Source organism: Molothrus ater, chromosome 1 (genome assembly GCF_012460135.2).
Source record: "Molothrus ater isolate BHLD 08-10-18 breed brown headed cowbird chromosome 1, BPBGC_Mater_1.1, whole genome shotgun sequence".
Lineage (NCBI taxonomy): Eukaryota > Metazoa > Chordata > Aves > Passeriformes > Icteridae > Molothrus > Molothrus ater.
In genome coordinates this window covers 62901312-62922541 of record NC_050478.2, presented here as the reverse complement: position 1 = coordinate 62922541, position 21230 = coordinate 62901312, and the positions used below count along the sequence as shown (strand labels likewise).

Genomic DNA, 21230 nt, shown 5'->3' with positions numbered 1-21230 from the left:
GGATCAGCAAGCACACAGGCAGTCCTCTTTTCTGTTGAGGACTGAGTTGTTAAAAGATTTAAACAAAGCATTTGAAGAATGTCAAGTTCATTTCCATTCCATCTGTGCAATTCCAAAGTGGCAACTATTGCATATATACAATAAATAGAAGTATGCTATCCTTTTCTAAGTTTTCATTAGAATTTAAATTATTAAAAAAATATTTATACTTTGGAGTTGTGAATCGTAAAAACACTTCCTGACCCATATAATTAAAACCGGCTAGTACATTTACATAAAAATCAAAAGGCAGTTCAAGTATTTGTATAACACCAACACTTAATAAAAGTAAATTTCTGCTTTTAAGACTGACTTGGAAATTTTTGATGTTTTAAATTGCAAATTAAAAAGTGTTCTTTTTGCTGAGACAGTTAGAGACAAAAACCCACAAAAAAATCAAAACAAAACACAAACCAATCTCACAGAAGATATAAAATTCTGGTGCAAGGACATACATTTCAGCAATAGTGTCTTCTCAAGTAGAAAAGCCAATATGAGATAAAGACAACCAACCATGTTCCTGTATAGGTTTTTTTTTACTATACATGTAAGCAAATATTAGATTAAAACTGATTTATATTTTTGTGAAAGACATTTATTGAATACAAAAAATCCCCATTACATTCAGCCTTATTATAAATGATTACACGCAAAGAAATTCGAAACTCTGTGTAAGATCAACAGTCTAACTGGCTGAACATTTTTGGAATTTAGATAATTTATGAACCCTTATTTCTCAACTGTACAATAATAAAATTCAAAAAAATACACTTTGTCTTTCCAGGAATACTAGTCAGAGGGATTCCGTGCTCATGGTGTGAATGGCAGCCCACACTCTGGCAGCTCTTAGTTTCATGTTTTTAAGTGTAGGACTTCCCATATTAGAAACAAGGTGTATGGAGAAAGCCTAAACAAAAACTTATGGACAGAGCTTGCTTTGATCCTAAAAGCTGCCAGCCACAGTTAAAGACTGCAGGCTTACAAGTACCATTGTTCATGCTGGGGCAATGAAGGTCAGGTTCAGAAAAGCTTTCCCATACAGAAGAGAGGTTAAACACATGTTCACATCAGTGCTGTCTGATTTGGAAGCCCTACTGTGGATTTCCAAAGCTATCAAGCCTCCAGCTGTATATCTTGGATACCCACTTGTTAGATGCTAGAAATTTTCCTATTGCCTTTGGAGGGATTTTATTTACTACATCCAAGACATTGAAACAATGTCTGTAGTCTCTGTATAAAGTTAAACTACAGGTATAAACCTACAGTTTAGTTTTTGTACAAGGTAAAATGAGACAAACATCATGAAACCTCAGCTCATTTTCATGAAACTTCTGCACACCACTTGTTATCACTGCCTCACTGCTGAACACTGACATTTCATGTCATAAATTCAAAGATATCAAGATTAAAAAACTGATTTGCACAAAAGAAATTTGAAATAACTTTATATACACAACAAAAAGCTTTTTGAAAGTACAAAAATAACATCTATCTGCCAATTAGTTACCATGCTGTGAGAGTTCTTTCAGTGCCCTACACATGCAAGACTGTAATCCAGGTTCAGAATAATTCTGTATGTGTAGAATGTATCAGAATATAAAAGAGATTTATATGTGACTAACTCTTATTTTCAGAATTAATATGTATTCAAAATATCTTTGTAACCAATACTGCAATATTCCAGTCTCTGCATGTATATGTGTAGATAAGCAGCTTTCATCTTAGTCAATTTTAAAATCGCCTGTACGCTGGTAATCCACGCTAAAAAGCTATGATGGCTCTAATGAATCTAGTTATACAATACAATTCAAAATGTACAAAACTATAAAAAGGGAACATTTATTGCCATGCATGAAACTTTAAGTATGTTCAACTAAAAATTGCATCAAATGCAGTTCTGTTTAACAACAAAAAAAACCACACAAAGCAATTTACATTAACACTCTTAACATTAGATCAGCAGAATTAGATCTGACTAAAAATACAAGGGTAAGACACATTCCTTTTGCTGGTGCCTATCAGATCTTCAAATCCACGGAAACAAAAACCCAGGAATCTTCATTTCCCACAGTCAAATCAGATCATGAAATCAACTGAAAAGAGAAATGCATTAGTTTTCTCCCTTTTTTCAATGCAATCACATATAACGTCTCCTTTTGTATCAAATTATCATGAAAATACACTCTCCTCTTGCTATCGCAAAAAACCCAAAACCATCCCTAGAGCAGACAAATTGCCCTCTCATGCCTTTGCTGATACTGACACAGGACACTATCATGCTTGTCTATGCACAAGACATAGACACAGCAATTCTAGATAGTTATGTATCAACATCTCTGAGTGAAGACACAAGAAAATGAAGTTACTTTATTAACTACACTAAGTGAACCTCACTTCTATGGTTCCATTTTTAGTTTCAGGGCAAGCAAAAGTAAGGAAATACAATTTTTCTTTACAAATTACAAAGCTCAGATTGGACAATAAACCCTCTATCATAAGTACAGTAGATAAGGCCTGATCTTCAGCACAGCAAACTCAAAGGCAACATCATCATAACTGTACCACCAGGATAGAGAAAAGCTATCTGTCCTTATTCTCTTTTGCCTTATCTGACAGGTCTGCTGAGCTTGTACAACCTTATGTGTTATCTATGAATGTACGTGGCCAGAGCCTGAATCAGAGTGCATCTTGTAGCCAAGGTTGTAATTTAAAGCAAATTCAGAGCTTTTGGAGTACAAGTCATTAAAAACTGTGATAACCTTAATTCTAGTTATGCTTACCAAAGAAATACATAATAGTAGTAGTGGCATGCTAAGAAAATCTGAAGCAATTATTTTTTTAAAGAGGGAAACACAAGGATAATCCCCCTTCATCCATCTCTTCTACAGGCTGAACCAAAACATCAAAGGTTTAGGTGAGCACTAAACTTTCAATATTATACAAAAAGCTATTAAAACTGGTGTAAGAGGATGCCATGCCAAGCTGAAGGGAAAAAACCCCACCCCAACCCAGAGTATTTTCTAAATGATAAAGTCTTTACCTCTTTGACTGTTTTTTTAATGAAGTCTTTTCTGTCAGATAAATCATAACTAGGATATTTTTCATACACCTAAAGAAAAGTAAAAACAAAACAAAAACATAAACCTCAAATTACTTTCATTCAATAGATGGTATGAGTAGAAGAGGCTTAATTGAAATTAGGGCAAAAACCTATGTTGGTACATCTAGTACCACAACTGCCAAAACGCCCTCTGTTAATTAGGGGAAGACACAAGCTTATTTTTCTTCTTTATTTTGACCACACAAATATTTAAATGCATGTATTCTTTTATGTTTGGTCACTGACTGAACTGGTACTGTAATTTTTCATATCAAATTGAAATACCTAGCTTGCCATGTCACACAAGTAAGAATTCTCCATTTTTTGTTTTAAATGCTCTCTTAGTAGTCAGATAGCCCTGCATTAGTGTAGGAAGCCAAACAATTAATGAAAAATAAATAAGCCTTGGTATTTGATAATAAGTAAAACTGTGATCTTTTCAAGAGACTACGAGAAGAGTTAAAATATTTGAGTGCTATTGTACAATTACTCTTTGGTTAACAGAGTGGGAGAGGACCAAACAAACAAAAACCAGATGCCAACACTGACAAGCAATTCAGAGTATTTTATTTCAGCATGCCAAATTTCAGACTTCAAGAATGACTATACATATGAAAAAAAGTTACCTACAGTTTTCTCATAACTTCGGGTTTAGTTTTCTCAAGACAACATCTTGAAATTCCCAGGAAAACCAAACATGTGAGCTGACCAGAAAATATAAAGGTAACTGTTTTTGTTTTGGTCACTTCTCCCCACCCTTCCCTTTTCTGGCCACATGGTTCCCACCTGTTCTGACAACTAATGGATTTCTTGCTGAATTGATTCAACTCACTAACTCAGCTGAGAACTATTCTGATAGATGCTGATAAGAGACAGTTGAATGGACTTATAAAGAGAACTGTGAAGAAGGAGTGTGCAAGGTGAGCAGCAGAAATGTACAGAGCACAGGGGACAGTCCTCCCCTATGGACAGCAGCAAAGCTGCTGCACTGTCTAAACATGTCGGCTATTTGCACTGTCACACATGGCACTTGCTTTGGAGCTAATACTGCTACATCCCAGGTAGCTAAATTTAATATTTCCCTTTTAATGCTGATATCAGTGTTGCATATCTAAAAAAAAGCTCTCATTGTTATAGCTATCAGCAAGTAAATAAACCAACGCAAAACTATTTAGTTTTGCAACAACAGTGTAGAAGCCTTCATTCTGAAATGATGATCAAAGTCAGTTCACAAACAATCCACTACCTATAAAGAGACTACAAAATTGTACTTACTTCCTTGCAGATTTGTTTCATTGTAACCTCCTCCAAATTTGCATTGGCCAACAAATTCTTGACAGTTTCCTTCAGTTCTTCATCTGTGGGTGGCTTCTTCAGTTTTTTAATCAAAGGTTCATCATCTGAACTATCCTCAGACTCGCTTTCTAAATAAGAAGAACAAATTGCATTGTAATAGGTTTTCAGTTCGTCTGTTTTCTTCCTTAAAAATAGAAGCCTCAGAACTTTCAACAAACATCCAATCCAGATGTTTTCCTTTAAAATAGACATCTTGCTAGACTATCCACTTAAAAACAAAGCTAATGCCATCAGTACTACATTTATTTATGAATCTGTGTAATTACTGATGAACCATCAGTTTACAAATCAACAAGAATTCTAAAAGGTATGGGACTAATTTCATGTATCAAACTAATGAAAAAGACTTACTACAACAATTCTATTTCAGGCATTATGGCCCTAAGAAAATAAAAAGTAATTATTTCCTTTAAAAAGGAGTTTATATTTCTTCTTTTCCCCTAGCAGTGTTGCACACTAGGCTCTTGTAATTTTGCAATGTAATTCTGCCAACTTAGTATCAGAAAGCACCATGAGAAGAGAACAAATAGGGAGAACTTCGTAAATGAAATTAAGGGAAGGGGCACAGGACACTAATACAATCTTTTCCAGCAGAAAATGAATTAGACTGAATGATTCCAACATCCACTCAGTTCCTCTACTGCCAACAGGACAAAATTCAGAGCAGCTGCCAAACAAACTAGATAATGACCTTACAGAATGACCTACTTAAACTGGAAACAGAAATGCAGGAGGAGTAAATAAGAAATTACAAATATATTACATAACTTACAGGATAAACACATATATAACATTTGTGTGTAAATATATATGCTGATGACAAAATAAGATGTACACACAACACAGCCACATTTAGAAGTCAAACTGAAAATATACTGAGTTCAGCACAGGCCAGTTACTCTGCTGAGAAATAAGGCAATGAAAGAAATTGAGCACCCTTCTGTGTCCAAGAGCTCACCTGCACCTTTCAGCAAAGCACTGACAAGAAGGGTAATTAATGTGACCTGATGCTTCTGCTGTAGCATGTATATGCCAAGGGCAGCATTAAAGGAAGTACCTTTGCAGTATGGATATAAACTGCATCAGTAACTCAGACTACAACTGCGATAGACCTGGCTGCTATCGCAGAGTGTCAGAGAATTTAAGGTAGAAAAGGACCTCAGGAGATCATCTGGTACCAAAGCTGCTACTTGGAACAGGACCAGCATGGAGCTGGTTACTTGGGCACCTGCCAGGCTGATGTCCAAACATCTCCACCAATGAGGAGTCCACTGCTCCTCCAGGCCCCACTTCTGTGACCACCCACATGGTGAAGTTTCTCCCCTAACAAATAACTACAGGGTCTCTGGTGGCAACCTGGGCCTGTTGCCTCCCATCCTCTCCCTGTGCACCTCCAAGCAGAGCCTGGCCCTGCCTTCCCCATACTCTCCCATTTGGGAGGTGCAGGCTGCAGGATGATCTCCCTTCATCCATCTCTTCTGCAGGCTGAATGGGCCCAGCTCTCTGTGCCTTCCCTCCTCCACCCTGTGCTCCAGCCCCCTCACCATCTTGGTGCCCCTCCACTGGACTCACTCCATGATGTCCATGCTTGCCTTGCTCCAGGGAGCCCAGAGCTGGACACTGCTGCCAATGTCAGCTCACAAGTGCAGAACAGGGTGCCAGTCACTTCCCTGAGCCACCAGCCCCATGCTTGCTGCAAGAGCCCTGAGTGCTGTCAGTGCTCCTTATCAGGAGTGCCCATTGCTGAATGGCCTCCATGAGCTGTCTGCAAGAACCATCTGCCCCTGGCCAGGCCCTTTTCAGCAAATCTGCTTGGCAAGACAACCCTGTCCCCACCCTCACTACTGCAATCTTTACTAGAAACTCAGTGTCTGTATACCCTTTATGCACATCCTGAGATATGAGAAAATCAACTGCAACAGGATGCGTGGAGAAAACAATTTCTATGTTAACAAAAACCTTGTATCAAGCTGCTGAACCAAAGATACACACATGGGATACACACCACTGGATCAATTACAAGACTCGCATAAAGACAATATAGAGGCCCAAACAGAACTTTACCAATTATTCTTCCAGCAAAATAGAGAACTTGGCTGATACTTTCAGTTTGTATGCAAATAAAAACCATACACATGCTCAGCAGCATGACAGCAGGAAATGCATGAAATATATCCAAACCAACAGCTTTTTAAATTATTGTTTCAAGGAAAGAAACATCAAGTAGAAAACCAACAATATACCAAATTCCATTTTCTTTCACACTAAGGTGCAAAAGCTTGCTTTCTAATAAGCATGCCAGTTAAGCTACAGAGCAATGTATGATGAAAGATTTAAAGCATTTACCTTTTCTAGAACTGTTCTGGTTTTTCTTAGTAGTGCTGCTGTCTGCCTTCTTGACATTTGCACCCTTCACAGCTTTCTTGGTTTTAGAAGTCGTCTTTTTAGATTTTTCTCTTTTAGATGCTTTTCTTGGGGGCTACAAAAAAAAAAAAAATCAGAAAATTAAAGTAATGTGTGTATTACTTCAACAATTCATATCTCTTTTCCAGAAAGGAAAATTTTCCACTCCAAGGACAATTAACTCCAGCCATTCCATGCCTAAGTTTCCAACAAAGCTGGTGCAGCAAAACACTGCCTACATCCTTCTAACTCTAGTATATCAAAAGCTGTCATAAACCTAACTCTTTTTAAAATTCTGCTATCTTAAAGCTGTACAAATAGGTATCTTCCATTTCATCAAGTCCTATTTTCAAACTAATTTGACAAAGCAGTGCTTTTGAAATAATTATGTTTTAATCCATACACCTAGACTTCACTTTCTGAAGACTTCAGTCCACTCAGCCATTGCAGACATGCCTAACTCCCGCCTTTTGAAAGAAAGCAAAGATGACCCAGTTAGATCAATGGAGCTTACTGTTAGGCCTTTTTGTTTGTTAGAATTTTGTTTGTTTGGAGGGTTTTAGATTTTTGGGGTTTTTTAAAAAATAACTGAGTTCTTGGAAATATGACCACAACTGCCTCTGAAAAAGATATTCCTCTCCTCACAGTAGAAACCCTGTTTTCCTGAAGAAATTAAAACATATGTCAACTTTTAATATTTCAGCCCTCTTTCAATTCTGCTGTTTATAAGTAAAGAAAAAAGTACAGTAAGAATTAAGGTTGCTCCATGGAGGCACAGGAAATTCTTTGAACATTTCCTTTTAACATTAAACCCAACACCTATCAAAATGACCCCAACAAAACAAACTGTTAAGTTACATTAACTGCCTTTCAACAAAAGATTGCTACTATTTCCAATAGCTCAGGCTATTAACCTAACAGCCTGTCACACTTCCATTTCAACAGAGAATGTAACCCAAGTGAACAGTGGCCATATATGACAGCCAAGGGTTCCATAGCTTCCATAAAGAACTTTCTTGGACACCAGCAGTTTGACCAATTGCACTTTGTTGCAGGGGTCTGATAAGGCATAATGGTTTTAAACTGAAGGCGTGTTGATTTAGAGGAGAAATAAGGAAGAATTTCTTTTGCAATGAGGTGGTGAAACACTTAAACTGGTTGCCCAGAGAGGCTGTGAATGCCCATCCTTGGAAACATCCCAGGCCAGGTTGAATGAGGCAACCTGATCCAGCTGGTGTCTCTGCTCAATGCAGGACTAGATGACCTTTAAAAGGTTTCTTCCAACCCAAACTATTCCATGATTTGATGCTTCTCATCTAGTATGCAGAAAGTTTAAAAAAACCCACAAAATACAATGAGATTAAGACACTTCAGAGATTGCAGGGATCTTTCTAAGGCTGCCTACTATGTTGTCTACTTTAAGACACAAAACCTGAAGAGAGAGTTTAAGATACAAAATCCAGGAGGAATATGGAAACAAGATCCCAAAGCAATGTAGTCAGGTAGGTCAGTGATCAGTGACTCCTACTGAACTCAAAGTTAATTCCTAGGTATCAAATCAAACACTGCATTATGAAATTATAATAAAATCATCACAAGATGATATAAGAAATGCAATCAATTAATTAGCAATCCTGGCTGCCCCAAAATGACACATAGGAAATGGTTTTATAAGGTGCATACATACACACAAGAACCAGAACTTTTGCCTTTTATCTAAATGATTCTCTAAATTCAACACACTCAGAATTTAAGAAATTCACACACTCAGAATTTAAGAAAACCTCTTCTAAATTGCAGATGTGTTCCCTTTACTTTCAGTTAAATATCACTTGCTCCCCAACTCTGTGTTCCAAGAGTTACCAATTCATAGCAATGACATAATGTTGAAAAACAAACAAAACAACTCATTACCTCATCTTCACTTTCTTTTTCTTCTGAAGACTCGTCCTTTTCCTTTTTTTCATCTTCTTCACTACTGGATTCATCTGACAAGATCTCTGGGTACTTGGTACGTTTCGCTTTTCTTGTTGTTCCAGAGCTAGTGCGCTCTTTTTTGCCACCTTTGCTTTGTGGTTTTTTGGACTTTGGCAATGGCTGAGAGACAAGAGATGTGTGTAATCCAAGTAAGAATACAAAAGTGAATTTTAAAAAGATAAATACTTTCCAATCACATCAAAGAATAGTAAACAAATATGGAGATGTCTTAAATGTACATAAAATAGTCCTGGGTTGTGTTAAGTCATAATATTTTGCAGCAAGCAAATATTCACTATTGAGACAGACTTGAGCAAAATGAAATTTCAGTTCTAAGCTAAGTGCACCCCTTCCCTAAGCAAACAAATCTTCAATGACTGGGCGTTAGAGAGGGAAGCAAGAAAAGTTACTTCTAGATTGTTCTTTTACCTACCAATCCATAAAACAAGCCTTTTCTTTTGGTAACAAGTCAGCTGACAACTCAGAAGACTTAAAGGCAAGAATTCTGTCACATCTAATGCAAACCCGCATTTTGCTGCAACTCTGTGTCTCTAAAGCAGCTTGCTGAGCCCTTATTCACATCACCTCAGAGTGTTTGCTGGGAATAGATTTAGTTTCCTGAGCAACAGTGCAACTATTTTAGTATTACTTTTAGATTAAAAGCTGAAAGTCCTAGAAGATTAACAACAGAGTTTAGCAGTCTTGGCAGTGACACTCTGAGTCTAGTGGACTGGTTTTGTACCCTGCAAGAAATTCCATTTGGTGATGTCCAAATGTGATAACATACATTTGCTAAATACAGCAAACACAGGTAACATCTGAAGCTTGGTTTTCCTGTCCTTTCATGTATCTATTCTCCTCCACCCACAAAGCAGAGGCTAATTGGTATTTGGGAATGGATATCCTAATTAGCTCCATGTGTTGAACTCACACTCTGTGCATTATCAGTGTGTAATGGGTACACCCATATGTAAACAGAATTTCTACTTAAGCCCTCACCCCATTATGGATGCTTGCAGTAGTAGAACTACTCTCTTTCAACAAGTCATTCCTCCTTCAGTAAGTTAGAACAGAAATTGTATTATCACTGGAAACAAGCAAACAATGAGCAATAGAGAACAGATACATTTTCTATCAGAACAGAGCTATAAAAGCAAGCATAACAACCTGTATCTCACCTTGCCCGAAGATTTTGGATGCATAAGGAAGTTTAATATTCTGGTTACGAGCTCACTATTGACTCCTGATCTTTCCAAGTCAAGAACTTCACAGATACTTTTCAACATTGCATTTCTAAATCTGTAGGAAAAAAAAAAAAAAAAGAAAAGATTCAGTATCACATACTAAACAATCAACATCTGACTGCTAGAAGCTGCTGTCTGGTTTGTGTCGGCCACCTGACAATATATATACACAGTCAACTACACTTCCAGTCTTATCTATGGTCAAGCAAAGAATCACCACTATATTACATGAAGCAAAATAAAACAGAATTCCCAAATCTGTATGTCTGTATAACAGGATATTTAAAGAAATTAAGTAATCACAGTAAAAAAGTATTACATTCTTTATGATCTATAGCCTGAATAGTAAAGTTCTGCAAAGTAGATATTGACTTTTGTTCATCTTGTTCAATGCTGTTAAAATATGCATGCAGTGTAAAGACTGGGCAGAAATCAACCACAGAGGCAAAACAAATTAAGAAACTGATCAACAGTTTGTGTTCTACACAGCTACAAATGGCAGCAGAAGCTATCACAGTAGGCAAGCACACAGGGCTCTGCACTTTCATTTGCAACCCAAAGCAACCAGGTTTCAGAATATTTGCTGCTAGCAGTTGTTTCATATGGAAAATAAGAAAAAAATTGTGCAAAATTACTTTATTTTGCAGCATTTTTTTTTGATAAGGGGAATTAGCCAATTAAACCTTTGGGAAATGGTCAAAACTCCCATCAGGAGATAGAGTTTATCTTGTAGATTCCCACATATTTGACAAACCATAGTCCTGAAAAACTGCATTTCTGAGGAAGAAAAATTTAAAAATTCCAAATTCTGGAAGCCTTTCCACTATCAGCAAACAGGCACTAAAAAAACTCCTAAGTTTTAGAATATATTGTGTAGATGTTACTAGTTCTTTCATTTGTTACAACTAGCTACACAAATATGCAAGGGCATTTTAAACCCTTTCAGGGCAGCTAAAACTAAGTTGCAGCAGCTTCTCCTGTTGATGGAAAAGCAACTTATGAAGGGAGCCAGGAAAAAAAAAAAGTTTCTGAGACTAGTTGCTATGGCAATTCTAGTATATTTCATATATAATAAGCAGAAATGGCTTTGATTCTGAAGGAGGAAGATTTTGAGGCAGAGAAGGATGCAGGTTTGCATCATGAATAAAGTACAATATGTTCACAACACTATGCTTGCCCCAGGGAAATAATGCCTTCCTCTCACTTGGCAGAAGAATCTAATAATTAGTATGCAATAGTTAAAGTTAGGAATGTAGGAATTGTGAATAAAATGTTCACAATATAACTTTTAATACATTTTAAGCTGTCTTAAGAGACCAGTTTGTGTGATTAAAATGAGCTTAGAAAAAAAATTGTAGAGCTCTACTAAACAGCCACCGGGCTTATAGTTCAACTTTAATCTCAAGTAAAATTGTAGAAGAAAGAAAGGAAAAAAATAGAGTGCAAAACATGAGTCAAGCTATGTTAACTATCAAGAGTTACTTTTTTTCATTACTTTTTTAACATTTCTTCCTTCTTTTTATATTGGTCACTTCCTTTTTCAAAGGGAAACCCACTGAACTGACCCACATTCTTCTTTAGGGATGCAACCTAGAACAGAGCAGACAGATTACTTTTCATTGCAAGCAGTTTAAAAGATTTCATCAAATTACATTTGCTAACCTCTCATACAAGAAATGTCCTAACATTTTATTCTCTGTTGACAGAGCTACACCTTTTAAGTTATAACCTACATGGATTATGCCTTTACTCATCTCATGACAGACAAACTACAACAATTAAGTTCAACTTCTTGTGACCGTGGTAGTTTTAATAACATAGTAGACAAAGTCACCTGCCATTTCAAGCTCATTTAAAATGTACTGCATGATGACTTACAGGTTTGCAAAACTACAACATTATAAAGCTTGTTACATGCTTTGTATCACATAATTTGTTACAAAATAGGGAATTTTATTTTTTATTCTACAATCTGCTGAAGTAGATTTACTTTACTAGCTATTCTGAAGTCTTACATAGGACCATGACTGTATTTTTGAACCTCTTATTAGTAGGACCAATTTTTGCATTTATGTACCACCCAATCTACAACTTCTACCATTACACCTGATGTCTGATCTGGGCTGAACTTTCATTGCAACAACCCTTATAATGGGAAAATTGCTCCCATCAAGATCAGAAGTGTATTTAAGTTTTGTTTTCACTTCATCTCCTTTTGCAAGAAAAACCCCAAAGTTGTTAAAAAGCAACCCCAGATCTCTCTATCTTCTGAGATCTTTATAACACTATCAAGAATAATTTCAACTAGCTTTCAATAGTTCTAAAAATTTTGTTTCTGCTGTTACTCCATTAGTTTATAATTTTACCAAAGCTGAGCTCCTTTTCCAAAGAGCTTTGTTCAGCACCTTAAGAAAATTTGCAGGTGATACTAGTACATTTTAATCAAAGTGTTAATTACAATTAAAAGCACACACAAATAAATATGTGTATATGAAACAAAATCCGACCTTCACTATATTAAACAGCATTCTGAGTTCCCCAAAACTCTGATTAAATATAGTTTTGACTGAAACCATACTGATCTATTCTTTTTTTGAATACTCGTGGCAAGAGATCATTATTTGCCATTTAAACAAACATTGCATTGGAAGCAGTGGTCTGAGAATTAGAGCTAGCACACCAAGTCTCCAAAATACACAAAGGTATTTTTAAAAGTTCCAATAGTTATAGTAAACATATATAAATAGTACATGTAAATCCGCCTCAATTTCACATTTTGCCTCCATTAGCAAGGAAAACGGGTCATAATTTCTCTGAAATTATAGGCACAATCAGTGATACATAAACCACTCCAAGAAAGACTTGCCTTTATATTTTAAGTGTCATCCTTAAATACAAAATGGACAATATAATATTGTAATTATCTTAGGAAAACTGTTATATATAAAATCCTAATAGTGATTTTTATCACCTTTAGCTTTCTACTGCTTAGTACAAACAAAGAGAAAAATAGTAGAAAAGCAGCAATGTATTAATACATAGAGTATTTTGAGTGTTATCTGCATGTCAGCAGCTTTTAGCATGTGAACCATAAATTATTTCCAGCTCATCCTTGTAAGGTAATCCACTATTCCCCCATTAAAAAAAAATCAAATCTACATTCAAGAGACTTTTGATTTAGTATACCCTGCCACAGGATTTTTATAGGAAGAGATTTTATAGGAGTTAAAAGGAGGAGACTTACTTAACTGGTCCTGCAAATACCCATTTTCTAAATAGCTTGTAATAAATAACACTTAAGAAATAGATCAATATGTGCAAGTGTAAAAAACTGCACTACAAACATTTTCACTATACGTGAGAACTAATGGATATACAAGATTGAAATTCTTACAGTGCCTGGCCTGTTGTAGAGGAGTTTGTGCAGGTTCCTAAGTTCATCTGTCTTCTTTTTACTCAGAAAGAACTGTATCCTCTCAATTTCACAGAGTTTTTGTCCTTTACCTGAAAACAATTAAAATAATTTATGCTATTTCATCACATTTGTATTTACCTATATGTTTATAACTTAAAGTTTCTACTTTTTTTTTTTTAGCAAAGAAGTTACTTAAAACCAGCATTAGACATTATAATAGGTCAAATATTAAGCAGGCCTTATCCTATCAGTTCAGCATCCTGACAGGCTCTTTACCTGCCTTACTTGATACTACTTAGATCAGGGTACAAGAATTTGGCATTTCTTTATATTCTGGCTGTTCTTGCCTTTGTTAGTAGTGGTGAGGTACCAAAGGTCCTATTCCAAGTAAGCTCAAATATCATTATTAACTTTTACAGTTTAAACTGATGCTACAGAATAAAAGAGTAATTTCATATAGTAGCCTTATTGTTTTAAGAAGGATCATGACTTGTAAACTAGGTCTCACCTACAACAAATTAGTAATTTCATCTTTTTAGAGTTTTCATTATCATTGCTAACGCTCACAATTTGTATGTGAGAAGTCAAGCTTACCCGGTGTAATTGTAAAAGGTTCCTTCTGCAGTGAGGACACTTGCATGGTCAGTCGGTCAACCTTCTTCTTCTCCCTTTTTCCTTCAACAATGAGACTCTTCTCTGCAAAAGAAAGCTTCCTTAAACACAATATTCTTCATTGCAGATCTGACTGAAGTGACAGGCAACACAACACTGATTCTTTGAAATAGCAAATCAAAACCAGATGATGATATTAGCAGGTACCATGACACTTTCAGACCTTTGGCTAATAAGCCAATGTGATTCTATGGAGCTGCACATACATAACTAGAAGCCTCTCTAGTTCTTCACCACAAGGTAACCTTGAAGACAAGACTAAAGGTAACTTTACATTACCTTTAGACATTTCTAAAGGTAACTTTGGCATGACGGAGACTGCAGGACTAGGTGTTTTCAGAAACCCATCCTTCTCTCCTTTCACTGCCTTTTTCAGGTACAAAACTGACCCTGTTTACACATTCTCCTTGGATGCTGCAGTCAGTACACACACAGCTCCACACAAAGCACTCTGAAGAAGAATAGTACTACCAGATGGGCAAAAGCAGAGTCAAGGATGCCTGCATACAGATTTGTTTCCCACTACTGGATTGGAGAAACCACACATTTCAGCAGGAGAGGCAGAAGCACAAGTGCAGTGGGACTGTACTACCCATCCCAGGGAACACAGGGAAGCACTCTGCAGGGCACAATAACAAGTGTCACAAATACAACAAGAGTATTATTCCCAGTAATTCTGGTAGTGCTTACTAATGAATACATTTGAATTGTTTTACGTACACCCTGCATCACATCACTCATTTAATACCACTCTGAAGAAAAAGCTAAAGCTTCATTTAAACACCTCATACTAAAACAGTTGACCTCAAATAACACTATCCTTAGAGCTAAACAGATGGGCTGTCCCGGCTTTAACATCTAAAAGTAGCTTCATAACCTGTATGAACATAATCAAAACCAGAGCAAAAAGATTTTTTTCTGAAAATCCAATGCTAATTACTCCGCTGTTTTCCAAACCTGTTTTCTTTCTACTACCTTTCCTAAAGGCAAACTGCATCTCTTTCAAGGATCCAAGAGCATCAGTGACTTGGTTTTCACTGTGCCACATTACAGCTCTATTTCCATAAATGCTTTCCTTTTGAAAACAGATGCCTGGAGAGTTCACAATAGAAATTAACATTCTTGCATAGTAGTTCCTTCATCTTGTTTTGTTCTCCTTGACTACCTTCAATTACATGCCACAACAAAAAACTGGCCTTGCTTGCTCAACCTTTCATATTGCCACAATTTTTTATTACCAAAATTAGTCTAAAGGAATTTCCGCTGACCCAATATAATTACATTTGGATACCCAGAAAATTAATTCACTGTAGTTAAGCCAAGACATTTGTGTTGTTTTCAAAACTACTGCAACACTTACAAGTTTCTCTTTTGCAAACACAGATCTCTTCAGAGTGTTAATGGCAAAAAAATAATCTGATAAGGGACACTACTTACTGTAAAAATTGAAAAATTTACACATCAACAAAAAAATCCCTAGTACAGAAGTCCAGGATACTGGCAATTCCTTAAATCTTTTCTGAGAGAAATCAGCACCACTGTTTTTAGCACTGCCTGCTATAGACTACTGGGAAGCTATGATGACACATGAGACAGATGCACCATGGAATCTCCTCAATGACAGTACACTTAGCCAGAATTGCAGGAGACTGCATTCAATAGCTTGGCATTCATTAAAGAACAACTTATTAAAAGGAAAAAAAAAGTACCCTTTTCTTCTTCCTCTTCCTCCTCTTCCTCTTCTTCATCTTCATCACTTTCCTCGGCTTTGTTTTCAGTTTCAGGTTGTTTCTCGTCTACTTTTTCTGACGACATTGTATCTTCTTTTGATGAATCAACAGAAGACATGGTATATGCTTCTGTAGAAAGAGTCAGGGGAAACCATCATCAACAGAACAACATCCATAAGAAACACAGGAATCTTGCTTTCAAAAATGATCTCCTTGTGCAGCAGAAGCAGTGTGCTGGTACTGTGATTGCTCACATTCTCTAATCACTAAGGTGTTTGGCATACACACAATACACACAACTTTGCAGAACAAGTTACCATCCATTCTGCAATTAGTCTGGTTAAGAACACTCTAAAAGGTTATAAATACTATTCACACACAAGTCTTCAAGCTGCTTTTGTGAAGCATTCGGAAACACCCACTCAAAGCAGCTGATACTGTTATCTATTAAAAACTGCAGTGTTTTAAGATATCACCATTTTACTGCACCCTCCTATAAACTTAATACTTATTCTTGATCATGGTAAACTATGCATACAAGTTTCCTACTAACTTAAACAAGTTACTTATTTAGATGGGAAATGGGAACAGAAACATTTAAAAAAAAATAACTTGCAAGCAATTCAGGAAAGAATTAATACTGCTTTCATAACCCAGACAGCTGCTGCATCTTTAGGCATAAAAATACTTCCGGGTTTTAATTTACAGATCTACAGCAAAAAAGAATAAATGCTTCATACTTCACATATTTAAGAGTCTTTTCTTAACACCTGAAGTGGCCTATATGCAAACTTTAAAACATCTCAGTTATACATGTACCATTTCAGGCTGTTACCTACTAACAGAAAACATCTATCCCATAGAGCAAGATAACCATATGTTTCCTTTTTTTTAAATTCTAGCTTTCAAAAATTTTCACCGTTTAGATCTGGAACAGAATTTCACAAAATTAACCATTTTCTTTTTGCAATACTAGAGCCAGTATTATCTGCAAGAGATTAGGTGCAATAAGTAACATTTAAATCTGCTGCTTAGGTGCAGCATTAGTAGGTACCAGAGATCAGTCGTGTTCCAAATGACAGAAAACATGAGTTAATATTTATTACCCATAGTACGGGAAAAGTTAAATTTCCTGGCTTAATCATCAGGGAAAAATATATCCTTCAGGGTACTACTACCAGTATTTCATTTGTAGTAAATAATCTGTCACTTCAGTAATCTGGCATTTTCATTTTACTTGAAGGCATGAGTAAAAGCAAGAGAAGCACTACAAGCTGTCTTTCCTTCCCCTTTCAATGGGAACTGAAGGGGGAAAGTTAAGAGACTTCTTAGCTTTCCACCACCTGGGTTCGGGACGTCGTTTTGCTTAGGGAAAAAGGGTTCTGGGATCCACCTTTATCGGGAGAGGGTCTCCCGCTCTCGGCTGGGGCTTTTCACATGAGGACTTTACACCTATACCCCGTTCCCGATTTGTAAGCTGGATGTCGGGGCAAACGGACGGCGATGCGCAGCGCCCGGTGGCGCCGGCCGCCAAGGCGCCACCGCCTCCCTGCTGCAGCCGGGCTCAGGAGCGCCCGGCCCGCTCCCGCCGCAGGACACGGCGGGACCCAGCAAACACCCCAGGCAGGGGCCGGGGCGGAGGCAGCCCCGGTGACAAGCGCCCCGCACACGGCGTGTCCGTGGGGCGGGACGGGAGCCCGGCGTCGCGGCGGCCGCGTTTCATTTCTCCTCGTCGCAGTCCGTCCCCGCTCGGCCCGGGCGCGGCGAGGCGGGACCGCTCTCGGGCGCCGTTACGGCCATGGCGGCAGGACCCACCTCAGCACGAGTCCCGGCTCCCTCCTCAGGCGCGGCGGCAGCAGCTGAAGGCGGCAGTTACAGCTGGACGAGGCGGGTCTGGGCGCAGCGACACACACACGCCCCACCGCGGCGCAGCGCTACGGCCAGCAGCCACTCTTGCCCTTTCCCTCTCCTTCTCCCTCTTTCCTCCCTCCCGGAATCAACAAGGTTTTCAAAATGGCGGGTTCTCGGGCGGCGAGGAGGAAGCGGGAAGGCGGCGGCCAATCAGCGCCCGCGTTCCCGCCGGCGCGGGGAGGGCAGGGGAGGGTGCGCGTCACGCCCGCCCGCCCTCGGTGACGTCAGGCCGCGCGCGGCGGCGGGCGCGCGCTCCCGCTGAGGGGCGGGGGGGTGTGAGCGGTGCGTCGGTGCGTTTTCCCTTTTAAAAGCGGCACCGTCTGTAGTTGTAGCGGCTTAAAAAAAAAAAAAAAAAACAAAAAAAACCCCACAAACCTCAAAAACTTTAAAATAAGGAATCCGTACCTCTTATCCTGCCTAAATTGGGCAGTGATTAATATACGCTCCCTAGACTTTCCTTTTATACATAGTAGCGTTTCCCAATACCTCTGGCTCAGGTTGCCCAGAGAAGCTGTGGGTGCCCCATCCCTGGAATCGTTCAAGGCCAGGTTGGATGGGGCTCTCAGCAACCTGGGCTAGTGGAAGATGTCCCTGCCCGCATCAGGTTGGGATAGATGATCTCTAAGGTCCCTTCCAACCCAATCCGTTCTAGGTTCTTAAGTATTTAGTAGTATTTGTGTTACACATGTATCCTACTTTTACTACCAGTTCTACGTGACTATGCTTCTCGCGCGCCTACGATGAACAATTCCCAGGAGCGTGGCATTCTTCCCGCTTCCTCCGTATTACTCCAGCGCGGCTCCTCCCCGCGGGGGCTGGTGCAAAGCGCCCGCTCCTTGCCGCGATTCCGTGCGGGGGATCCCTTCCCTGCGCGCATCCCCGCGGCGGCGGGGCCGGGCGGGCCCGCGCCGTGCAACGGCCGCGCCTCGCTCGGGCCGCGGCGGGCCCGGGGGTTGCGGCCAACGGGAGGGAACGGCTGAGGAGCTAAGTCGCCTCCTTGCTCCTGCAAAATGTAGGGTCACAGGCAGCCCCCGAAAGAGCCGAGGGGCCAGTCCCACGCGCTGAGGACTGCGAGTGCGCTGTGGCCCGAGTTCAATTCTTAATATTGGAGCCTGAGTCTTAATATTCTTAATATTGGAGCCTGAGAAGAGGCCAGGCTGGTCTTCACGTTGCCTTCTACAGGAGTCAGGAGTACACAGGCGGTATGTTTCAGGAAAGCAGCCCAAACAAGCCAGTGCAGGTGTCTTGTCTGAAAGCCGTGTAATCCCAACAGCAGTTTCTTGGCTGCTGTGAGGAGCTGTAGGCACATGGCTCTTTGGGAGGTAAAGGGACAGTAAAAGAGAGAAATGAAAAGAGATTCACACTTCTGTGAATTCTTCATCTTAGATGCATGTAAAACAAAGTCCCATCGAATTGGTAGTAAACCCAGGAAATACGTGTAACACAAATACTACAAAATATTTAGAATCAAAGAACAGTCTGGGTTAGAGGGGACCTTAAGGGACATCAGGTGCCAATCCCCCTGCTGTGGGCAGAGACACCTTCCACTAGCTCAGGTTGCTCAGAGCCCCATCCAACCTGGCCTTGAATACTGCCAGGGATGAGGCACAGCTGCTCTGGGCAATCTGTAGGATAAAGATATTAGGAAATACTACAATTTATATGCTGTGTACAAAAGGAGAGTCTGGGGAGCGTATATTAATCACCGCCCAATTTAGGCAAGAGAGATGCAGATTACTTATTTTAAAACCTTTTTTTAAAAGCTGGTGCAATCACAGATGGTGGTCATTTTAAAAGGGAAAATGTCAATTATTTACCAACAATATGTAATTAGACAAGCTTATTGTTAACACACAATAATGAGACAAAAATATAATTGAGCCATGGGCTATACAAATGGCATGAGACAGATGTTTGAAGACAACAAACTACTTCCTGTAAGATGTGTAAGTTTGGATTAATTCAGCTTCAGGTTGTGATGAAAATTAGATCATCATTTTGTAAAGAGGGATGTATTTATCCAATGGAGATGATTTGCCTAACTGAATTACGTATATTGATATTCTACACATACCACATTAGAAGCACCTTCATCTTGAGGAGAAGTAAAAGATAATGGTTTCATTGATCCTTTTAGTGAAGTCATACCACTTTAGTAGCTGACAGACCCTTAAACATAAACCAAATCCACTATTTTAGGAATTTATATACTTGGCACAGGTAAATTTCATTTTGTCACAGATTCCTCTGGCAGAACTTCAACAGCTATGATAACTTCTCTTAATTGTGTTTTTTTGAAACCTTCTCTGCCCTTCATAGTATCTTTTTGATTTACAGCTTTATGGAGTAGTTTCAGTACACTGTCAACAGTTTAATAATTGGTTGTTGCATCTCCCAGATAAGACTGAGACAATATGGGTTAAGAAGAATTCAGAATAAAAATCTTCAAAGCTATAATTTGGGAGAAGGAGGGGATCAATTTGAAAAAAAATCAGATATGTTTTAAAGGGAAATTTCTAAATTCAAGAAAATAGTTTGAAACTGGTTTGTCTTCTCATTTTGAATATGAGTAAGAATGCTGATTCTCAATATACTGCTTTGGGATGATATACTGTATCAACACTTCTATATTGCTGTCTTCTCCCAGTCTGAGGAAGTTCACTTAATTATATTAATTCAGTTAAGATTCGAATGACCTGGATGCGATAATGGTATTGGTATAGAATATTAGCATTATCTAAGGAGTTTAGACAGTTTAATGAAAGGTTCTAAATGCAACCTAAAAGCCTTAATCCTGGAAGAAGGACAAATTAGAAGGGGATAAGTAATTTTAAGTGGTTCTTAAGAGTTGCTTCCTATAACCTGCTCTTCTTATTCCATCACAGAGTGTGCTTCTCTACTGTCAGAGTCCTAATGTTCAGGACACACTGAGTTTTGACATCTAGCTCCATCTGCAGATGCCAGTTCTGTGAAACACAGTTCTCCTGGAGGTATCTGGGGCTCACTTTTAGATGTCAAAGGGTACATTTCTTAGACATCATAGCTCAGTAGCATTAAATGGTGAAAACTGCTTTGAGGGGGCTGTAAAAAGGGGCAGCTTCATGTTTCAGCGTACATTACAAGCTTGTATTTTATGTTGAAGTGCACCAGGCAGTGCAGTTTTAAACATGGTCACCAGCTGCCGTTAATTAATAAAAACAGCTCTTTTCAGTTAGTTGAGAGCAGCTTGTATTAGCAGGCAACGTTTATTCGCTCTCAGTATAGAGCATAAAACAATGTACGAGAAGCTTTGGGGAGCAGAAACTTAGGCTTCCCTTTACAAAGTCCCCCAGGGTTGCATTTATTTTGTTTCCAAAATGACCTGTTTACTGCAGTGTCCTGCC

General features: G+C 38.7%; 1 protein-coding gene across 1 annotated transcript; it reads right to left on the bottom strand.

The window, feature by feature from the left end:
* Positions 1 to 612: 612 nt before the first annotated feature.
* On the bottom strand, positions 613 to 17930 carry DEK (DEK proto-oncogene). Its single transcript, XM_036395415.2, has 11 exons — positions 17752 to 17930; positions 15916 to 16065; positions 14129 to 14230; positions 13514 to 13623; positions 11615 to 11709; positions 10054 to 10174; positions 8813 to 8995; positions 6842 to 6974; positions 4415 to 4563; positions 3080 to 3148; positions 613 to 2132 (listed from the first exon to the last, which is right to left on the bottom strand). Exons 2-11 carry the CDS (start codon positions 16052 to 16054, stop codon positions 2121 to 2123), a joined length of 1113 nt encoding a protein of 370 aa, XP_036251308.1. The 5' UTR covers positions 16055 to 16065; positions 17752 to 17930; the 3' UTR covers positions 613 to 2120.
* Positions 17931 to 21230: the final 3300 nt, after the last annotated feature.